Source organism: Engystomops pustulosus, chromosome 2 (assembly GCF_040894005.1).
Source record: "Engystomops pustulosus chromosome 2, aEngPut4.maternal, whole genome shotgun sequence".
NCBI classification, from domain to species: Eukaryota; Metazoa; Chordata; class Amphibia; order Anura; family Leptodactylidae; genus Engystomops; species Engystomops pustulosus.
Window position 1 is genome coordinate 181,104,466 of NC_092412.1, and position 18,344 is coordinate 181,122,809.

At 40.0% G+C, this 18,344-nt stretch overlaps 1 protein-coding gene across 2 annotated transcripts in view; it reads right to left on the minus strand.

Annotated features, from left to right (window-relative positions):
* Positions 1-18,344, minus strand: part of PLXNA2 (plexin A2) — a 210,301-nt gene that overhangs the window by 97,399 nt on the left and 94,558 nt on the right. For both annotated transcript variants that reach the window (XM_072137479.1, XM_072137480.1), the window contains exon 4: positions 1,947-2,081. In XM_072137479.1, coding sequence (XP_071993580.1) covers positions 1,947-2,081 — 135 coding nt within the window. The remainder of the gene's footprint in view (positions 1-1,946; positions 2,082-18,344) is intronic.

The following is an 18,344-nucleotide window of genomic DNA, read 5'->3' on the forward strand; positions in this document are numbered from 1 at the left end:
GGCAGGGTCGTGCTGGGGGTGTGTCGGCACGCCCCCTATTGAATACCACCGACTGCCAGCACACCAGATACATGATCCAACCTCTTATTTGGTAAGAAGTCAGATCGGTTTAAATCAATTTACTGCACATACATTAAAAAAAATGGCTAGAGAGAAAGGGGCTGGGGGGAGGATTATGGGGAGCACATTTGGTGGCTGGGTTTTCCGGGGTGACAGGTCCTCTTTAAACTTTGTAAGAGCTTGCACAGTAGTTCTGCCGTAGTTTTGAGATGTAACAACTTCTGACAGGTTCTTTTTAACCAAGGAAAATAGTGAATTGGCAAATATCACCTGCATACAGAATCTGCAACGCAATGTTGAATCTGTGGAAGATAGCAATAACACCACTGGCACATCTCACATCATTTGGTCACTTTAATTTCAAATATTAAACATTTGTAAATTAGTCGCCATGGAATGATGTAGGCTCCTTCCTAAATGCCCAGTTAGCTGCACTGGTCTTTCATTATCCAACTGCCAGCAGCCTAAATCGCTTCCCTAAATTTGCATGAAATCTGAATTCTACAAGGCTGCTATCCAAACAGAACAAACTCAGGCCTTTCTAATCTTTACATGGAGAAGTCAATTTGCAAGAGAAAAATGTGCATTAATGTCTCCCGCAGCGAGCAGGAGAAAGGATTAAACATCTCTCGCTTTAATTCTGAATTATCATAAACCCGACACAAACAATTACGAAGTGTGGAGAAAAGGCTTCCCTGTTTCGGATATAAGGTGGCTCAAGCCGACACCATGGAAAATGCGATTTGGACAAATTACGCAGACCTACATCTATTCATTTTTTATCTCCCCCTCTGCTGTACATCAGGAGATTTGTAGCTGGAATTGGTTTGTGTGGCAGATACAAATATGGAAGTGTTTTGTAGCTCGCTGCAGTATCGATGATTCTCAGCATAATTAAACTGAATTTTAATATTTCATTATAACCGCATGAGAGTGCCGGCTTCCAGGACTGCAAATGGGTAATGTCAAGTGAGGTAGTAATATTCACAATAAATTGTTGTATGCTGTAACAATGTGCAGGCATCACTGGGATGTGCAGCAGGAAGTCTGGAACATATTACTAAGCCAACGCACAATGAGAAACCTGTTCTGCATGGAATAAAATGTTCTGCTATTCACTAAGTCCGAGCTTGTATGATAGATTTATGATAGTGTGCAACTTCCTTAAAGAAACTCAAATCTTTGTATATTAATCTGAAAAACCTCATTCCATACATGTCTGTACCTGTTGAACTGGTTATTCACAAAAGGTATGGTACAAATCTGTTTCATGGTTTTTGTGATTGTCAAGGCTCCAAGAGGGCAGTCCTGGCAGAGTTGAAGCACCAGGCCATGCCGGAAAGAGCTCCAGTAGGTCAGTGTCAGCATTCATGACCTCCCAGTCTCGTAATTTCGTTTCCATGAATAGCCAGAAAAAGGGTTACACCATGGAGTCTGCAGTTTTGACTGGGACATCTAGTTTCAAGTCTAACATAATTGAATATTTAATGTCACCTCTGACACAAATATGAATGTAGTCTAAGATTTTAGGAATTGTACAGCAGCATTAGAGGGTATAAACTTTGTGTGATGCTGTTTGTGGAAGACGGAAGCTCAAGTTTTATTTAAAAACTGCTCCAAAGATTTTATACTGATCCTTGCTATCAGTGACTTAGTTAAAAAAAAAAGAAAAGAAACATAAAGCTTGATAAAATAAGTGGCCCAAAGAATTTAACATGGCCTACAGTCCTTCAAACCATAATAACTGTAGGTATAAAAGTATAAAGAGTGGTTGGTGACAATAATCTGATTTTCCATATGATGTAACTTTATATAACATTCATGTGCTTTAATGAATACATTTGGCTCATAAAATGTGATTAAACATCAAATTTATAGTTTCTTACCTGTCTTTCTGACATGACGTAAAGGTGCTTGTTGTCTGTGGAAAACGCCATGTCCCTAAGGATTGGACTTCCATCTCTCATTGCATGTAATACTTCATATTGAATGCCACCGTACGGAGGACCATCTGCACGAATCTGTAACAAAACAAAAGGCATGTTAGGTGAAAATACTACAAATGAATTCATATATTTATATAAGTATGTATAATGCGGCAGATTTATCAAAAGTGTCTAAAAAAGTAAAACTTAGTGTACACTTAGATGCACCAGATTTATCAAAGTGTCTGCTCCTGGATGAGAAATCTGGCATAGTCTAAGACTGCATTTTTTGGGAGATTTTTTGGAGCAACTTAGACCAGGTCCCCTTTAGCTGAGACCACTCCTTTATACACCATGGACATGTCCCTTTTCGGGGCACCAGTCACATAAGTTTTTAGTACAAATTCTATCAGAAACAGATTGTTAAATCTGATATATTTGATTTATTGTATTAGCTACAAAATGTTGTTTTAACCACAAAAAATAACAGTAACCAACAGTAATAGATGTTTGTGAACAAGCTGTTCTATCTGACATAAAAGATGTTATTGGATAATGATCTGGGACATTTTTGTGGACTATAGATTTGAAGCCTGTTTTCATGTTGACATTCTGTCACCTTGAAGGCTCCACTCATATTCTGCTGCTGTATTTTATAGCAGTAAACAGATGTAAACTGTTAGCGAATGTCCATTATATCTCCACTTCCCACAGAACACCCAAAAAAGAGACTTCCCTGCATGTCCTAAATTTATTATGTGTGCTAGACACATTTTACAGCAAAGTTTTAAAAAGTGTTGAGAGAAAGGAAAGAGGGAATGTGTCTGACAACCTGTGCCAAATTAACCACGCCAACTCGTAATTTCAGGCATTGTACAATGCTATTCATAAACTCCACCGCTGTGTGGATTCCAGAATTTCTAAAAAGTGGCTTTTTTTTAGATAACAACATACTGTTTGTTGTATTTTCCAATTAAGTTAAATTAGAAATATTACTATTCACAGGGAAACAAATGTATATATGGATTGTTAGTAGCAGTGGATCCTGCACTTTCAGATGGAAAGCATTCAGCAATTCTCCAGTCAGTGTGGAGGGTTGTTCTATCACCGGTGCTTACAGGCAGAACGCTTCCTCCAGTGATGTTTGCTTCTCTTTTTCACTGCAGAAACCTTGGTTCATGGGGGCCGTCCAGCTGCTGATAGGCAACTTGTCCCATAAATGTCCCATGGCACTAGCATTTTCACCTACTGCAGATCCAGCAATTTGGGACACATGCATGACAAATAGAGGTACATGTACCTTAGTTTGGGCTTTTATTTTGCTTTTCCAGCTCTTTTCTGCAGGTCAGCTGGGTCTTAGAATTTTTTATTTTTACTACAGCTCAGTCAAGTTTAGTGATTTTGCAACTTTTTGAACAAAAGTCGCAAAAAAAGCTACAAAAAGCTTTTCTATGGCAGGTTTTGATTTGCAACTTTTTAGTGACGTTTTAAACTTGTACTTAAACTTGTAAACTTGACGTCTTAACTTGTACATCTGAATTCAGGTGATAACTCAGAAAACTGCAGAAAACTAGGCATTGGTGAACTTGGAAGGCAGGTTGTCTTAGGAACAGAAAAAATTGCAAAAGTGCACATGCACCACAAAATAGATGAAAAAGTCATGTTCCCCATAGAGAATCTAAAGTATTTTTTGGCAATTCATTACACATTTGCACAGATTGGTAAGTACTAACAACAATTCAGCATACCTCTTGTCTGTCCTGCAGGAGGAGAGGGATTTTTTTTTATATTCCTTCTGCTTTCCTTCCAGCAATCAGTTGAGAGAAATATGGGTAGAACGAACAAGTACTGAACATTAAAGGGGTGGGAAGAGGATATGGATGTCAGTTTCTATTGTGTTTCACACTCATATGACTCTGCTGCAGCCTCTAAGCTACATCTCCACTTCATTATTAGACAGGATCCTTGCTTTTATATAAAAAGTGCTCCATTGAATTGCTCAGCATTTCATGTAATAGACATAATCATTCATAACATGTATGTGATAGATATGTGGGTGTGAATTTTACCATATGTTAGGTCCTATTAGGTGCTATGTCAATATTTAGATTATTAATAATACACTGTAATATTATATATATGGAAAGGTTGTCCTTAGTTAAGTCTTATAATAAAAAGGGGACCTTTGGAGGGGGAGGGGTGACATTCTGCCTGCCCGTGGGAGGATTTGCATTTCTGAATAGCTATTTGATTGTAACACGGTGTCACACTGAGAGATGTGGAGAGTTTGAGGAAGAGGCTGGCATGTGTCTACAGACAGATTAAAGCAGCCAACCGAACCAAAGGCTTAGAGTAGCCCAGCGGCCCATTCGGATACTGATACTGTCAAATGCTGGCCAACAAGCAAAGACAACAGGGACACTGCATGCCCCTATCCTAGCTGTGAAACAACAAGCCTTCAGATAAATGGCTGAATGTAAGGAAAAGCATCAATGGAAAATGAGAGCAGCTTCCAGTATATAAGTAACCAGTCCAAGCATTAAATATGCTTATATGTGATTTTCCATGTTAAAAATCAAGCCAGGATTCAGCAGTGTACAGCCACTTTAGCCATAAATTCAAATATTACCCTGTTTGGTCTCATAAACCAAAGCATAGGTATTGATATGTTTTATGATCAGTGCCCCCCATAGTAACTGCAATGACACTATAGACACTCATATGATACTTCTAGATGCTCTCTGTGGGGAATATTTGGGCTGCAGCCTCTTGATGTATTTGGTGGGGTCTTGCACTGACTTTGACCAGAGGCACTGATACATATGCCCCTATACGTCGGTATAATACTACTGTCATATATTTATCCACATTTACGTCTAGTAATAGCAGATACTATAAAATACAGAATTGGTTGATAAGTGGATATTCATATTAAAAATCCATGGATAAGAAAGTGTAACCAGGAAAGGCTTAGGTCAGGAGCAGTAATTGAAATCATGTCAGTATGCAGGATAACAGATGGTCATGGCACAGTACAATCCTTCTACTAGATCCAACTTTATATTCCTTCCAAATTTCTGTTTTGTGCCTAATAAACTGATGATTTTTTGTATATAAAATTCTTCAAATCAGCTGATCTAAGAGTATGCATAAAGCCCTATTTATGGAATGATATAATGATAGTACTCATTACATAATTCTGCATATAATGTCAGTCACAAAGCATATAGTGTAATGTTATAAAAGTAATGTACTTAGTGCCCATACAATATGGCCATGGCTTTCAGCTTTAATGGGCTGAAGGGGTTTTTCCACTACTATGCACTTATGCACTATCCACAGAATAAGGGATAAGTGGCTGATCACTAGGGGTATGACAGCTGAGACTCCAAAGGAACTGCATTTGATAGTTGTCACCGAGGTCCCAATGGATTGTATGGAGCACTGGTCAAGCATGCACCATAGTGCTTTAATCATCTGAGGCACTCAGAGGCACTTATGGACTCAAGTTCTTGTCCCAGAAGATGAAGCCCACCAATTAGACACTTATCCTCTATCCAGTGGACAGCAAGGATATATGTACATAGTAGACCCCATAGTAAAACCTTTAAATTATAACACCACAGCACTCATTAAAAGAGGACCTGTCACCCAAAATTTCTAAATTTCAAATTACTAAAGTAAGCATCTTCTAGTGCTTAAACAAACTCCGCAGTGTTAGAAGGATAGCGTTACCGGAAACCTCTGATAACGCTATCTAACACTGCGGCGGGGTACAATGTAATCATCGGACCGCTTGCAAAGAGGTCCGATGTATTCATGAGGGGGCATGATTGGGGCATGGTTAGGGGCGGTGACTGCCACATGACTCTATGGAGCCTATGGAACCTATGGAGCGAGCTGGGTGGGCCAGGGAAGAGGCAGTGTCTCAGACCACCCCCCTCATGAATACATTGTACCCTGCCGCAGTGTTAGATAGCGTTATCAGAGGTTTCCGGTAACGCTATCCTTCTAACACTGCGGAGGTTTCCAGTAGCGCTATCCTTCTAACATTGCGGCGTTTGTTCAAGCACTAGGAGCTGTTTACTTTGGGTGACATGTCCTCTTTAAAGGAAAATTCTAGGTTAAAGATGACAAGATACAGTAGCTTGCAGGGGGATCGGACACTCAACACCTCCACTAGTAACATGTTAAGAGCAACTCAACCAGATAGGGCCAGGAGCTCTTCTCTCAGTGTTATGGCAATGGAGGGTTACTGCAGCTGCATTTACTAGCGTTTGACTACATATCCTATGTATCAAGCTCAGTTGCACCATGTACCATACAGTTGGGACCAGATAATTGCATGTGATCTCCACGGCCAGTTCTCACCATAAATAGCAACCTGTTTTGATTGCAACTATTTTATTTACCATTACCTATAAATACCACAACTACATTGAAAACTGTTGCAAAACAGTTTTACACTAACAGTTTTAAGTGCCCCTAAATCACTGTATACTACTGCTGCTGGAAATATAAAGGCAACCTGCTCCCCCAATGCCCCAGCAACATGACCTCAGATCATTGTAACATGCAAGTGAGATGGAAGAGCTAATGCATAAAAATCACAGAGATTTATTAATGAATACTTGTCAAAAGGAAAGCTCTTTAATGAGCACAAAATAAGTATTTAAAATTGCCCATTATATTCTAATAAAGTGGTTTCTGTTCTGTAAGTCTCAAGAAAAATGGAATATAGAATCAAACTGCAAGAAAAAAAACCTTGGTATTGTATAGAGGCGTAGAGAAAAGATCCAAGAAAACTTATTTACGTGACTAATACAGTTCTTCTTGACCCAAATGCCCAATGGAAGCGGCACTATGTCTAGTATTAGGAGGAGCTGAGCACATAATGTCTTTCCCATATTTATTACTCCTGTTTTCACTGCACCCAGACCTGGGTTTTTATGGCTTTCCACAGAGGTTTTACACGGTGTAGAATGGAGCCAATTAAACTCTGGCCTTCACAGGAGAAATGCCCATTATCTCTGCTAATAATAATAACCGTTACAATAAGTAGGTAGTAATCATTTCCCGTCGCCTTCTGGCACCCAGCATACCGAGGGTCTTGAATACAGAATGGAAAAGGGAAACTGCTGAAGAGATTGGACAATGAAGTGGGAATGTATTTCTGAAATTGCTAAAAAAAAACACAAAAAAATCACCAAAGATGCGACTAAGGAGGAAATGATAAAATATCTTGTGATGGTGCAGTGATAAAAATGGACTGGTAGTCAATATGCTTTTTAGGGGAAAACAAGCAAACACTCTAAATTTCCTGATATGAAAGGTCATTAACAGAAGGTCAAAGCGAGCCAACGACGGGCTCATCCCTGTTCAAAGACCAGCGTCACAGCCTCCTAGTCTGAATCTTCTACATAAGTGGAGCTGAATTTGTCAGAAGGACACCACAGTTGGTCCACCTCGGTCGGGGTCCCATCTTCAAAGGGAAGAAATGACTTTCACAGTCTCGGCGCCTTTCTTACTTTTGCTTCCCCCACCCACCCAGCCATGTCCCCACGTTGTTAGGGCAGCTGTTTAATAAAGCTGTTGCCATGGCAACAGCCTCTGAAGCCCATCCACTCAAAGACCTGATGTTAATTTAATGAACCCTTCAGCTGCCAGAGACTGCAAAAGTGCTCTGTCCAAATGCGGAGCAACCACCATAGACAATTATTCCATAGCCACTTTATTAATCCATTTAACTCTTTCCCGGACATTAACTTCTCTTATTCGCCAATTTCATTTTGTATTGTTGCTGTTAACAACATTAGCAACTGAAATGCAATGACTGTAAAATGAAATGATCTTCTACGTTGTGATCATTGCTTTCCCCTTATTGATTAGACATTAAATTCCATAAGCGTAACGTATCTCTGGCATCTAAAGTATGTGGTAAGATAGTTAACCTATCAATGTCCAGTCGCTAGTGTTACAACGCTCTGCATTATAAGAACTTTATGTACAATGGCCATCAATGAATGCCCCAGGATATTGCTGCCGGACATGGTGGACAATGTGAAAGGATGGTAACCACTGATGATCTATTTTGTGATTACACCACAGAGCAGAATGGATGATTTCTAGCTCCCACAAAAAAATTTTTTAAACTGCTTAGAATAGTAAAAAATAATTAAAAAATTAAAAATTCATTAATTGCTACCAGTCAATGGAACCTGACCTGCAACAATGACTTCCCACTATGGACCAGTGAATGGTGGTGACCTCCGTATTGTTGAAAAGTGATAGCCAGTGATTGGCTGCAGTAGTCACATGACCACACCGTCCTTGGAGGCCAGAATAAGTGGACTGTTAGGGTTATTAGAAAGTGGCAGAACAGCCGTGGCAAGTAATCGTTAGGCTTATTCTGATTTCTTGTGGGTGTTTTTTTTTGTTTTGCTTTGGTGGCTGGGTAATGCCCAATCTAATGCAGAATATTTGGTAAGTAATATGGTACAATACATGCTGAGAAATGGAGCACATGTGTGGAATCTCTTTCTTAGTACTGGCTTCTTATAGTATTTACACTGCAGTTTGGCCAGCAGACCAGGAGTCCTTGCATCATATTTATGAAAGATTCAAGGACATGTGCAACGTTCTCAGTTCAAGGGATTGGACCATTATTTGGGTCCGTTTAATGGGCTGAACACACTTGCATGCAGTCTGCTCAGTGTAGTGAGCAGTGAAGTGAAGGATAACAGACTCGTCTCCACAGCTACGTTAGATGACTTGGCCAAATGCTGCATCACTAGGACATGTCACTGTCTTATCTGTACTAATCTGCAGATTTAAATATTGTCCCAGAAACAGGGCACCCCCTCATTGTTAAAGGATATCCTGCTCATTCTAGAAATATAATTAATCTTCTAATATGGACCAAGGACCAAATTCTGTGCTCATTGTTTTTTTCTAAGGTATCAAATAGTAATCATAGAAGTGAAAGCACTTGTGATTATAATGTTAACGCAAACCGATAACAACTTTCCAAAGTGAAAATCAAGTGTAATAAAGCGTCTTCCTTGTGTATACTGAAGAACCTTATATAAGTGGGGCTCAGAAATGTCTGATGATTTAATTACAGCGGAAAGAACCTGTTTTAACTCCTAGATTTCCCAGCCCCCTGTGTCCCCTCTGAACATGAATTCACTACATTGCCACCGCAGTCCTTTCTGTTGCCTTGGTAACTGTGATGTCACACAAGAGAAATAATGAATTCAAAGGATGAAGTAATGTGTTCAAAAGGAAACCACAATGCAGCTGCCCCCATAGTAAAATAATGCTGCCTCACAGGTATGGTCTCTTAGTGCGGAGAAGGACTAATGATATCATGGGGCTATACGTAAGCTGCTAGGATCTGTAATGATTCAGGAATCCTCATGCAGGCAATGAGTCTTTACAACCTGACTGATGTCATAGGAAATGTCACTGAGAATACAGAGCTATGGGGTATCCGGCATCCCACAAGATTTGCAGGGTAATTGGGGAGAAAACCTAATTGCCTTTATCAAATGGCTCTGCACAGGACACGCTCCAATATCAGTATTCAACCATTTCCAAGGCAGGATTGGCAATATGGATATTACATGCATAAAATCGTGTACAATGATTTGAAGCATGGCAGCCATTTCTGGTCAGAGAATCCCTTATGCCAGTGGTGCACGGGTGCCAGAGGTGGCACTCAGAGCAACCTCTGTGGGCACCAAGGCTGTCTCCCCAGCACAGAGTATGCCAGACAGGTTGAGTGACTTAAGGCCTCCTCCTGCAATGCTGGGTAGCCCTGGCAGATGTGCTGTGTTCATTGCTATTTTAAAGGCTTCCTGGGACTGCATTTGAAGCAAGTTGTGGACAGGGCTCGGTTATCATTTTAAGGAGACCATGGAGGGAATGAACAATGATGATCCAAATTTCCCCTTGTTCTTACAATGGTATTGGTTTCCTTAAGGCACCAATAAGATTGAAAGCTGAGGCAGAGCAGGGAGCAATATGTTGCCATATTGTTTTGGCTGTAATTTTGGCAGTCAGCCTCTAAAATGTTTCACCATTACTGCCTTAAAGCAGACAGACAGACCGATCAGAAGTGGAACATCTGGAGCCAATTTTCTGGATTTTTTTGAAGACCAATTTTCAGACTTTTTTCAAGAAATGGGTGTAGCTCAACTAAAAGGGGGTTGTGATTTTTAAGTATTGTGGTTCTAGCTTAAATTTCACCAACATGTTGACATAAACTAAGCAAACTACCGGTAAGTGTATTTACTGAGACTAGACATTCTACCACTGCGCCAGATTTAACATCCAGCAAGTATCATCACAGTTTATATTGAATAACTATAAGTAAAGGTGGTCAGGTACAGCAATTTTTGGCCAAGTTTAGCCAGAACTAGCAGATTCTTTCTTTTGAATACAGAGTGGGGCACAGCAGTTGGTTTTTATCAGAATTAGTTCGACATTTGGGGCTATTGATGGTTTTATCACAGGGGCTTATGATGGATGATAGCTATGGTGCATATTAGGACAACTTACTTATCTAATGTCACTACTTAAAGGAAACCTACCACTGCTCGCATGATGAAATCATGCGAGCAGACCACCCAGTAGGCTATTTAATACTGATGCCGGCACATACTTTAGTTAGGCTCGGCGTACTTTAGTTTTGCTAAAAAAATGATTAACTTACATATGTAAATAGCACTCCGGTGCTACCCCTACGTCATCTTGGGAAGGACGATGGCTTCCGATGTTTAATTATTGACGCCTCCTTCATTGTAACCTTCCTCCTTCAGGTGCCGAGAGCCGTGACGTCACCAAGCTTTCGGCACCTATCGCGCATGCGCAGATACTAACTCTCGCACCGCTGGCCGGCGATAGGTGCCGAGAGCTTGGTGACACCATGGCTCTTGGCACCTGAAGGAGGACGGTTAAAATGAAGGAGGCGTCAATAATTAAACATCGGAAGCCATCGTCCTTCCGAAGATGACGTTGGGGTAGCACCGGAGTGCTATTTACATATGTAAGTTAATAATTTTTTTTAGCAAAACTAAAGTACGCCGAGCCTAACTAAAGTATGTGCCGGCATCAGTATTAAATAGCCTACCGAGTGATCTGCTCGGATGATTTCAGTGGTAGGTTTCCTTTAAATGATACAAGTTGCTCAGAGATGAAAGTCAGGATCTTGTTACAATAAGATGAGCTGTAGGACCCCCTTGACAACACATTATTTTGCATCAGTACCTGACTGGCCAAGAGGTTGCACATGGTCATTGATATGACACATTTACCCCTTAGGAATTGCAAAATTAAGCACACATTATTTTACAGGCATTCTTTATTTAAAGGATCTGCTTACTGACTTATATTCCTTATATATCCCACAACTGCCTGAAATTCACTTATGCTGGTAGTAGATCTTCATAAACATCTGCATAAGTAAACCATATAGGAAGTAATTTCCTCCTTATAGTCAATGTGGCATCATCTAAGGGATGAGTTTCAATAAAGACAATTACATTTTATCCCCTTTTCACTCAAAGAGCTTTTATTGCTTCATTTAGTACTGCGGGACATAAAGTGTACAATGATCAAGCGGAGATACCTTCAAACAACACTTTCACAATCCAATGAAAGTCCAAGGGAATTCTGGCAGAGTCATCAACCATAGCTAAATAGGTTAAAACTCTTCTATTTGGCTATAATACAAATACAGAAAATCATTTCTCTTGTGCCATTCCAGTTCAATATTTATTGGAGACAATTTGTTTCCCTAATGAGAGAGAGGCGTAAAAATCCCCAAGGCTTCACAGAGACGTAACAAGGAGCAAGTAATATCTACCATCCTTTGTTCTAGCAGCTTTAGAAAAATAGAGGGAAAAAATTACCTCTCAACTTAAGGGATTGAAGAATGAAAAAAGAAACCTTCTGCTCATATAAAAAGGCTCTTTGGAATAACCACTTAGGCATAATGCAAATCTGACTCAAATGTCTTTTCAATTCAGACTCACTTATTTAGTGAAAGAAATAAAGCAACTCTCCCCTCTCTGACTCTTTTGTCTACTGTAATTTTGACAAAATGATCTAATCCGTCACGCAGGTCATTAGGAGGAGTGACAAATGGGGACTGCCAGGGAGTGGGAGCATGGGGACTTCTGGGGACAAGCACTGAATTGAAGACCTTTTAAAAGCAATTGCCATAGTAGTAACTCACTCTCTACAGTTTGAGGTTCCTTTACAGTTATGACTTACATGAGCTCCTGGAAGAACCTAACCCCCGAGAAGAACATAAAATGAACTGCAGAACCTATGTCTGCCACCCCTAAACTAAACACACAAGGGACAACAAAGGATCCAGGTGCTCCAGTCCTCCTATGTAAATGTTACTTTTCACTACCACCGTCAGGTGACCCCTTACATGAACCAAACCTCTCAGGAGATCATAATTTCTTATCCCTACCGCATGGTAGGGGAAAGATTTTGTTGGAATTCAACATGCCCATCCACAGTAGATAAAAGTCAAGTTCTATAGTACATAGAATTATGCTATTAAGGGCTAATTCTCACATCCCTGCAATATTTTATTAACTTTTATTTTGCTAATATGTACATTTTCTAAAGAGGCTACTAGGGCACGGAGTAGCCAGAGATGAGGCTACACGCCGCAGCTGTTTCAGGCCCCAGTAGACTACCATATAACTTCGCCCTTGTCCGCAATGCCTGCGTCTGCACAGAACAGCAGGCGCGTGGCTGCGCGGTCACTGCCCTGAAGCTGGAGCAACTGCGCATGGGCAGACGGCAGGCTTTGCGGATGAGGGCGCGCAGCTATGAGGAGCTGCACGCCAAAGTCAACTGGGCGGATCAAACAGGCTACTGGGGCGTGGAGCAGCTGCGGCGTGTAGCCTCATCTCCAGCTACTCCACGCCCCAGTAGTTCCTTTAGAAAATGTACATATTAGCAAAATAAAAGTTATTAAAATATTAAAGGGACGTAAGGATTAGCCCTTAAAAGGGCTATTCTCACATCCTATAGATGCACCTACCACCTGATCTACCTTTTATAGGTAGATCCGTGGTGGTAGGTTCCCTTTAACTCACCTCAGGCAAATCTAACTCTTCCCTGCTCATTTTAATGATATTGCTGGAGATTTTTACAAGTACATTTCCATGATTTTACATAAAAGAGGGAATTCTAGAAAGGTCATTTCATAGTCTACCTGAAGGGGCTAGTAGTTTAAAATCTGGGGGTACTTTAAGTTCTGTAAATCTAGATTATGGAGGACTTAGTATGGCTCCGCAAAAAAGTAAGAAAATATCCTAAAAAAGTGTCCAATTGATTATCTCAATGGATGTGCTGAATTATGAACTTTGCTATAATCTAAAAGATATAATATCTGTTGGCAACCAGAGAGAGAGTAAGGTGGATGGAATGTGAGCAGATACAATATCATACACTTCTTTATCTCTGCAAGTAAAGTCAGCAGGACAATGTCTATCTTAGGAGCAGTACCATCTTCAAATGTACCATCAAAGTGCTTTCCCAAGGCAAAGTGAGTCAAGAGAAACTGCCCACAGCTGTCGGGAGAATACACCTTGAAGTCATTGAAATTTAAAAGGGACTTATCTCCAGCAGGAGACAGTTCACATGCTGTCTTCTGAGAACTTTCCGATAACAGACTTGGAAGAGGTTTAACTTAGGAAGGCCTTCAGGCCTGAAGGTGTGAGAGCAAAGATACGTATGCACCAGATGAACATGTATGAGAGGTGTCTACACTTACAAGGCTGTCTGAGCTATACTCTTCTATTAACTTCTACCTGCCATCTATTCATGAAAAACATTCTTCTTTGTATAAGATTATAATATATCTAGCATGTAAGAATAACAGTTATTCTTCTTTAATGCACATAGATAAATGTTTGTACACAGGCTCAGCCATCTTAATGCACAATATACTGTGTACTTTATAGTCTTCTAAGTATCTGTGCAGCTTGAATAATACACCTTGGCCCATGACCTCCTCATCTAAACACTGCAGCATAAAGGTTCGTCTTGTTTCTCTACATCCTTGTTAATGGACTTGTAGCTCTGTAATACCCTGCTGCTATCAGTGACAATAGCAACTGGATTAAGAGAAGGAGACAATGTTGTAAGATGTTACATGTTATAACAGGATACCATTATATTTACTAAATGTTAAATGCAATGACAAGAGACTGCTATCCAGTGCTATTAAATAAGGCAGGTACCAATAAATCAATGCCTCATGTTGAGGAAGTCTTGTGACATGACGTGGGATAATAGCCGAACCAGTAAATCTTTTCTAGGACTGTCGACAGCCCTGGATGTCCTTTGTAGAACTTGAGGCATCATTTTCCTTTTCCATACTGGAGAAAGTATTTGCATATTCCTTACCCAGATTTTCTGTGGAATTACTGTGGAGTTGTAAAATTGTGAAACTTATTTCCATATTCCCCAGTGGAACATGCATGGCCTGAAGGATCCCTTCGATATAATAATAAGATATTTATTATGACAGTTATTTTTACGTCAGATGTATTATCCACTCACACACACATCTGCCTGTAGTATCCCTGACCTACTACAGTATCTTTTAAGTCAATCAGAGACGCTTCTTAGCCAAGTCGGAGCTAAACCAGGTCAGATTTGGATGCTGTAGCTATTGTCTCCGCCAGATAACGTTCACACCCCCATCCGCTCCACGGCGTGGAAAAGGCCTAAATATGGCGTAAATGGGGCTTGTTGTTTGCCCTCTCCACCATAAGGTGAATGAATTCCTTCTTGACCTATGTTGTCAGCTGTAATCTGGACTCCTGCCCTGCTGTTCTCATCACTATGGTACTCATTCCTCCTCCACTTTTTCCTTTTTCTGTACAGTTCTAATTTCTTATAAATCACTGATTCTGAGTGACTCTTGCTGTATGTCAATGTCAATGATTTTTTTTTCCTTATGCCTGTATACCTGTTAATTTCTCTATGTCATCTATTCTTAAATTTTCCTTTCTATATTTGTGTATCACTTACTCTTCCTCCATTCCTCCTGTATTCCACTTACTGTTTTGCTCTTCACACTTCTTTATCTTGGGTTACTCCTCTACTCCTGTATCACACCCGCTCTATTGCTAGCTGTATAGTCATTCCTGGATAATATTCTGCTTCTCTCCTCTTGTCTCTCTGCATTTTGTTTTCCTTCCACTTGTTTATTTAGCCTATGCGTTGTTCTCAGTAATTCTCAGTAATTCCAGGTAGCATATATTATTTAGATTTTGTGAATATACAAGGTAGCTCCCCCGTTCACCCTGTCTTACGCAGTCCCCTGAGGGTTTCTGTATAAACCAGTGACTTTCACACCCTGTCTGGTATTCTTCATCATTTTTTTGCATTAAGCAGTTCCTTCCAGCAACTTGTTTGCCCTGTTTTAATATACTCACTTCTCAGGATTGCAGCAGAAAATTATACTAGGGGAGACTGCTGGTAAGTAACCTTCTGTTATTCTAACAGTAACAGAACCAAAATCTTATTTGCTCAATATTTAGGTAAATAGTGGTGTCTCATCCCTGGATTTTGCTGCAGTTAACGTTAAGAAATAAAAAACAATATTTGGAATATAGAACAGAAAAAGATTTGCACTTGTTTTCACCCTGCAGCTTTCTATAACAAAATAACTTTAATATTAAGAACCACTTCACGTTTCATAGTTTCCCCCTTGTCTGAATACAATCTATATCAGAAGGAAATTAAGTTACTGCAGAAAAAGAAAACATTTTTAATAGATTCACCCCCAAGAGAACGCAGCTTAATTAATTAAATCTTTGTTTGCATAAGATGATGCATAAAAGCCTCAACATATCTGTGCATCATGGCTTACATGGCAGCCATCTCTAACTCTCACCACAGTGAAATATTAATAGATAACGGAGGGATGGCGCAATATCCAGAGAACATAGGAATTCTTTATAGTTCACCTGAAAATATGTCTGTTCTAATAGATACATATCAATATCAAGGTTGAAGAATGTTTAGATGCAGCAAATATATTTTGGTAAAGTGTTTCAGTTCTAACCTGTTTCCAGTTCTAACCTAGAGAAGCCTCCTATCTGAAGTACTGTATACATGAGTTTTCAATAAGAACTCACAAGGATGGATACAGACCAAAAGCAGGAACCATAGAACATCAGAACATCTCCATATACCAGGACTAAACTCCCCCACAAGCAATTTAAGTTGTTGTCCAGAGTTTGAAATACATAAACACAGAGATATACTGCTTAGTTGCAGTACCACACACTACCCAAGGTCAGGAGAAGAGCTGTTTTTGGAAAGAAGCAGCCATGTTTTTCAATCTCTGGACAACCCCTTTAACTCTATGTAAAGGATTTTAAACATGTACTAATATCCTGAACCATGGAGTGCCTGAAATATGTGGTCTGCCTTCATAATACCCCCAAATAGAAAAAGTTGATGGGGCACATTTACCAACAACAGCTTGAACTGCACTAACTGTTTGCCAGTTTGTCTGTGTAGTGTGCAGGGTGCGCAAGATTATGGATTCCTGGCGCACGTTCTTCATGAATCTGGCACATGAATCACAGCTCCGAGAGAGTGCACCACCACTTTGTGGTGCACCTTTAACATGGGGAGCGTGACACAATTCTGTCGGCTTTGCATGTCAAATCTGAGCACTGGAACACCCCCTAATTTGTGTTGCATGATGCCTAGTGCAGCTGCGCCACAAAAAGGTTGCGTGGGACACACATCTGGTGCAGACACTTCTTAAATACCTGTGCAAGCAGTTTGCACTAAAGAGAATGTGCAAAGCTTGACAGAAAAGTGGCGCACGCACCTTAGTAAATGTGCCCCTATGGGTGCCAGTGTTGTCTAGTAACAGATCAACACTCAGCTTTCATCTTGCATTCCTGTTCCTGTTCCTATAATAGGAGATAAAGATGCAATAAGTTCAGCAGTTGTGAACTGAGCACAAATTGGGACGAGTAGGATCTAAGTATTGTCCTGTCACTTATATAAGTAGTCATAATATGTAACACAAAATCTTACATGTAGTTATAAAATCTGATCTGTTGTGGAAGGAAAATTAAATTATATGCTACAGAAAAGATGCACATCTCAGCTTTGCTTTCCAAAAGCAACACATTACAGAGCACTCTGCGGATAGTACAATCCCCCTTATAACGCTAAGTAAAGGATGACAAACATGTACCAAGGATACTGAGCCCTGCCTGAAATATGTGGTCTGCTTGCAAGTGGGAGAAAAGTATATATATTGCTAAATTACAATCATTTCCAGAGAGAAGGATGACTTGAAAGCCTTAAAATATTTAACTGCAGGAGAAAACATCCATTTTCTTTGCTCAATTATGTATTACTTTTAGTGAATCATTTCAGCATCATTTTTCCCTTAAGAGGGAATTTTCGTATAACTGGACATTTTGTTTAATACATGGTCATTTGTCCCTAGGCACTTCCCAGACATTTTCTGGCACTCCTGATGTCCTCTGTCTATGAATCTCTCTGTACCGCCTGGAACACGCTGTTCTACTGCCTCTGTGTACAGTATCACTGACTGTTGTGCCAGCTCTTCAATAAGGTGTGGTGCCCACTTCAAAATCCTATCAAGTGTAGAGACTAATGTCAGTTTATCAAATATGACTCATTTCTGTATATGATCTCCTTAATGCTGCCAATGAATGGGACTGGAAGCGGCTAGCAGCCCGTTTGGCAGACATGCAGATCACCAAATGACCGCAGTAAATCTCCTATACTTTCCCTTGGGGCTGTGTCACAATGCAACTGCTTGCCGGGATAAAGAAAATGGGATTGTTTTTTCTAGTAATGCTGAAGACAATGTGAATAGTAGAAGCCACTTGTACTAATTCACCATTTAGTAAATTGGCACGCAAGATGTAGATTTCTGACTGAAAACAATAAAGCCATGGAAATCACCTTCTAGTCACGGATGTCTGCTTAATGAATATTCCTGGAAACAATGAATAAACCTCAATTAACAGGTACATTGGGTCTGCCAGCACATAAATCTATGGAAAGGCATAACCACTGCACGGAAAGCATTATTTATAGTATTGTACAGAGGACCTGTCACCTTTTCTGACAAGTCTGTTGTAGTACACACATAGATTCTCCATAGAATAACAGTTCTTTCTAATAACCTTGCATGGTGTCCATCCTCATCTGAATAAATTAACAACATTGCCTTGTGTTATCCTTACACAGTCAGCTTTGGAATACAACCCTATCTTGTAAGGTCCAGTTATCCATCTATTCATTTCTTTGATAAAT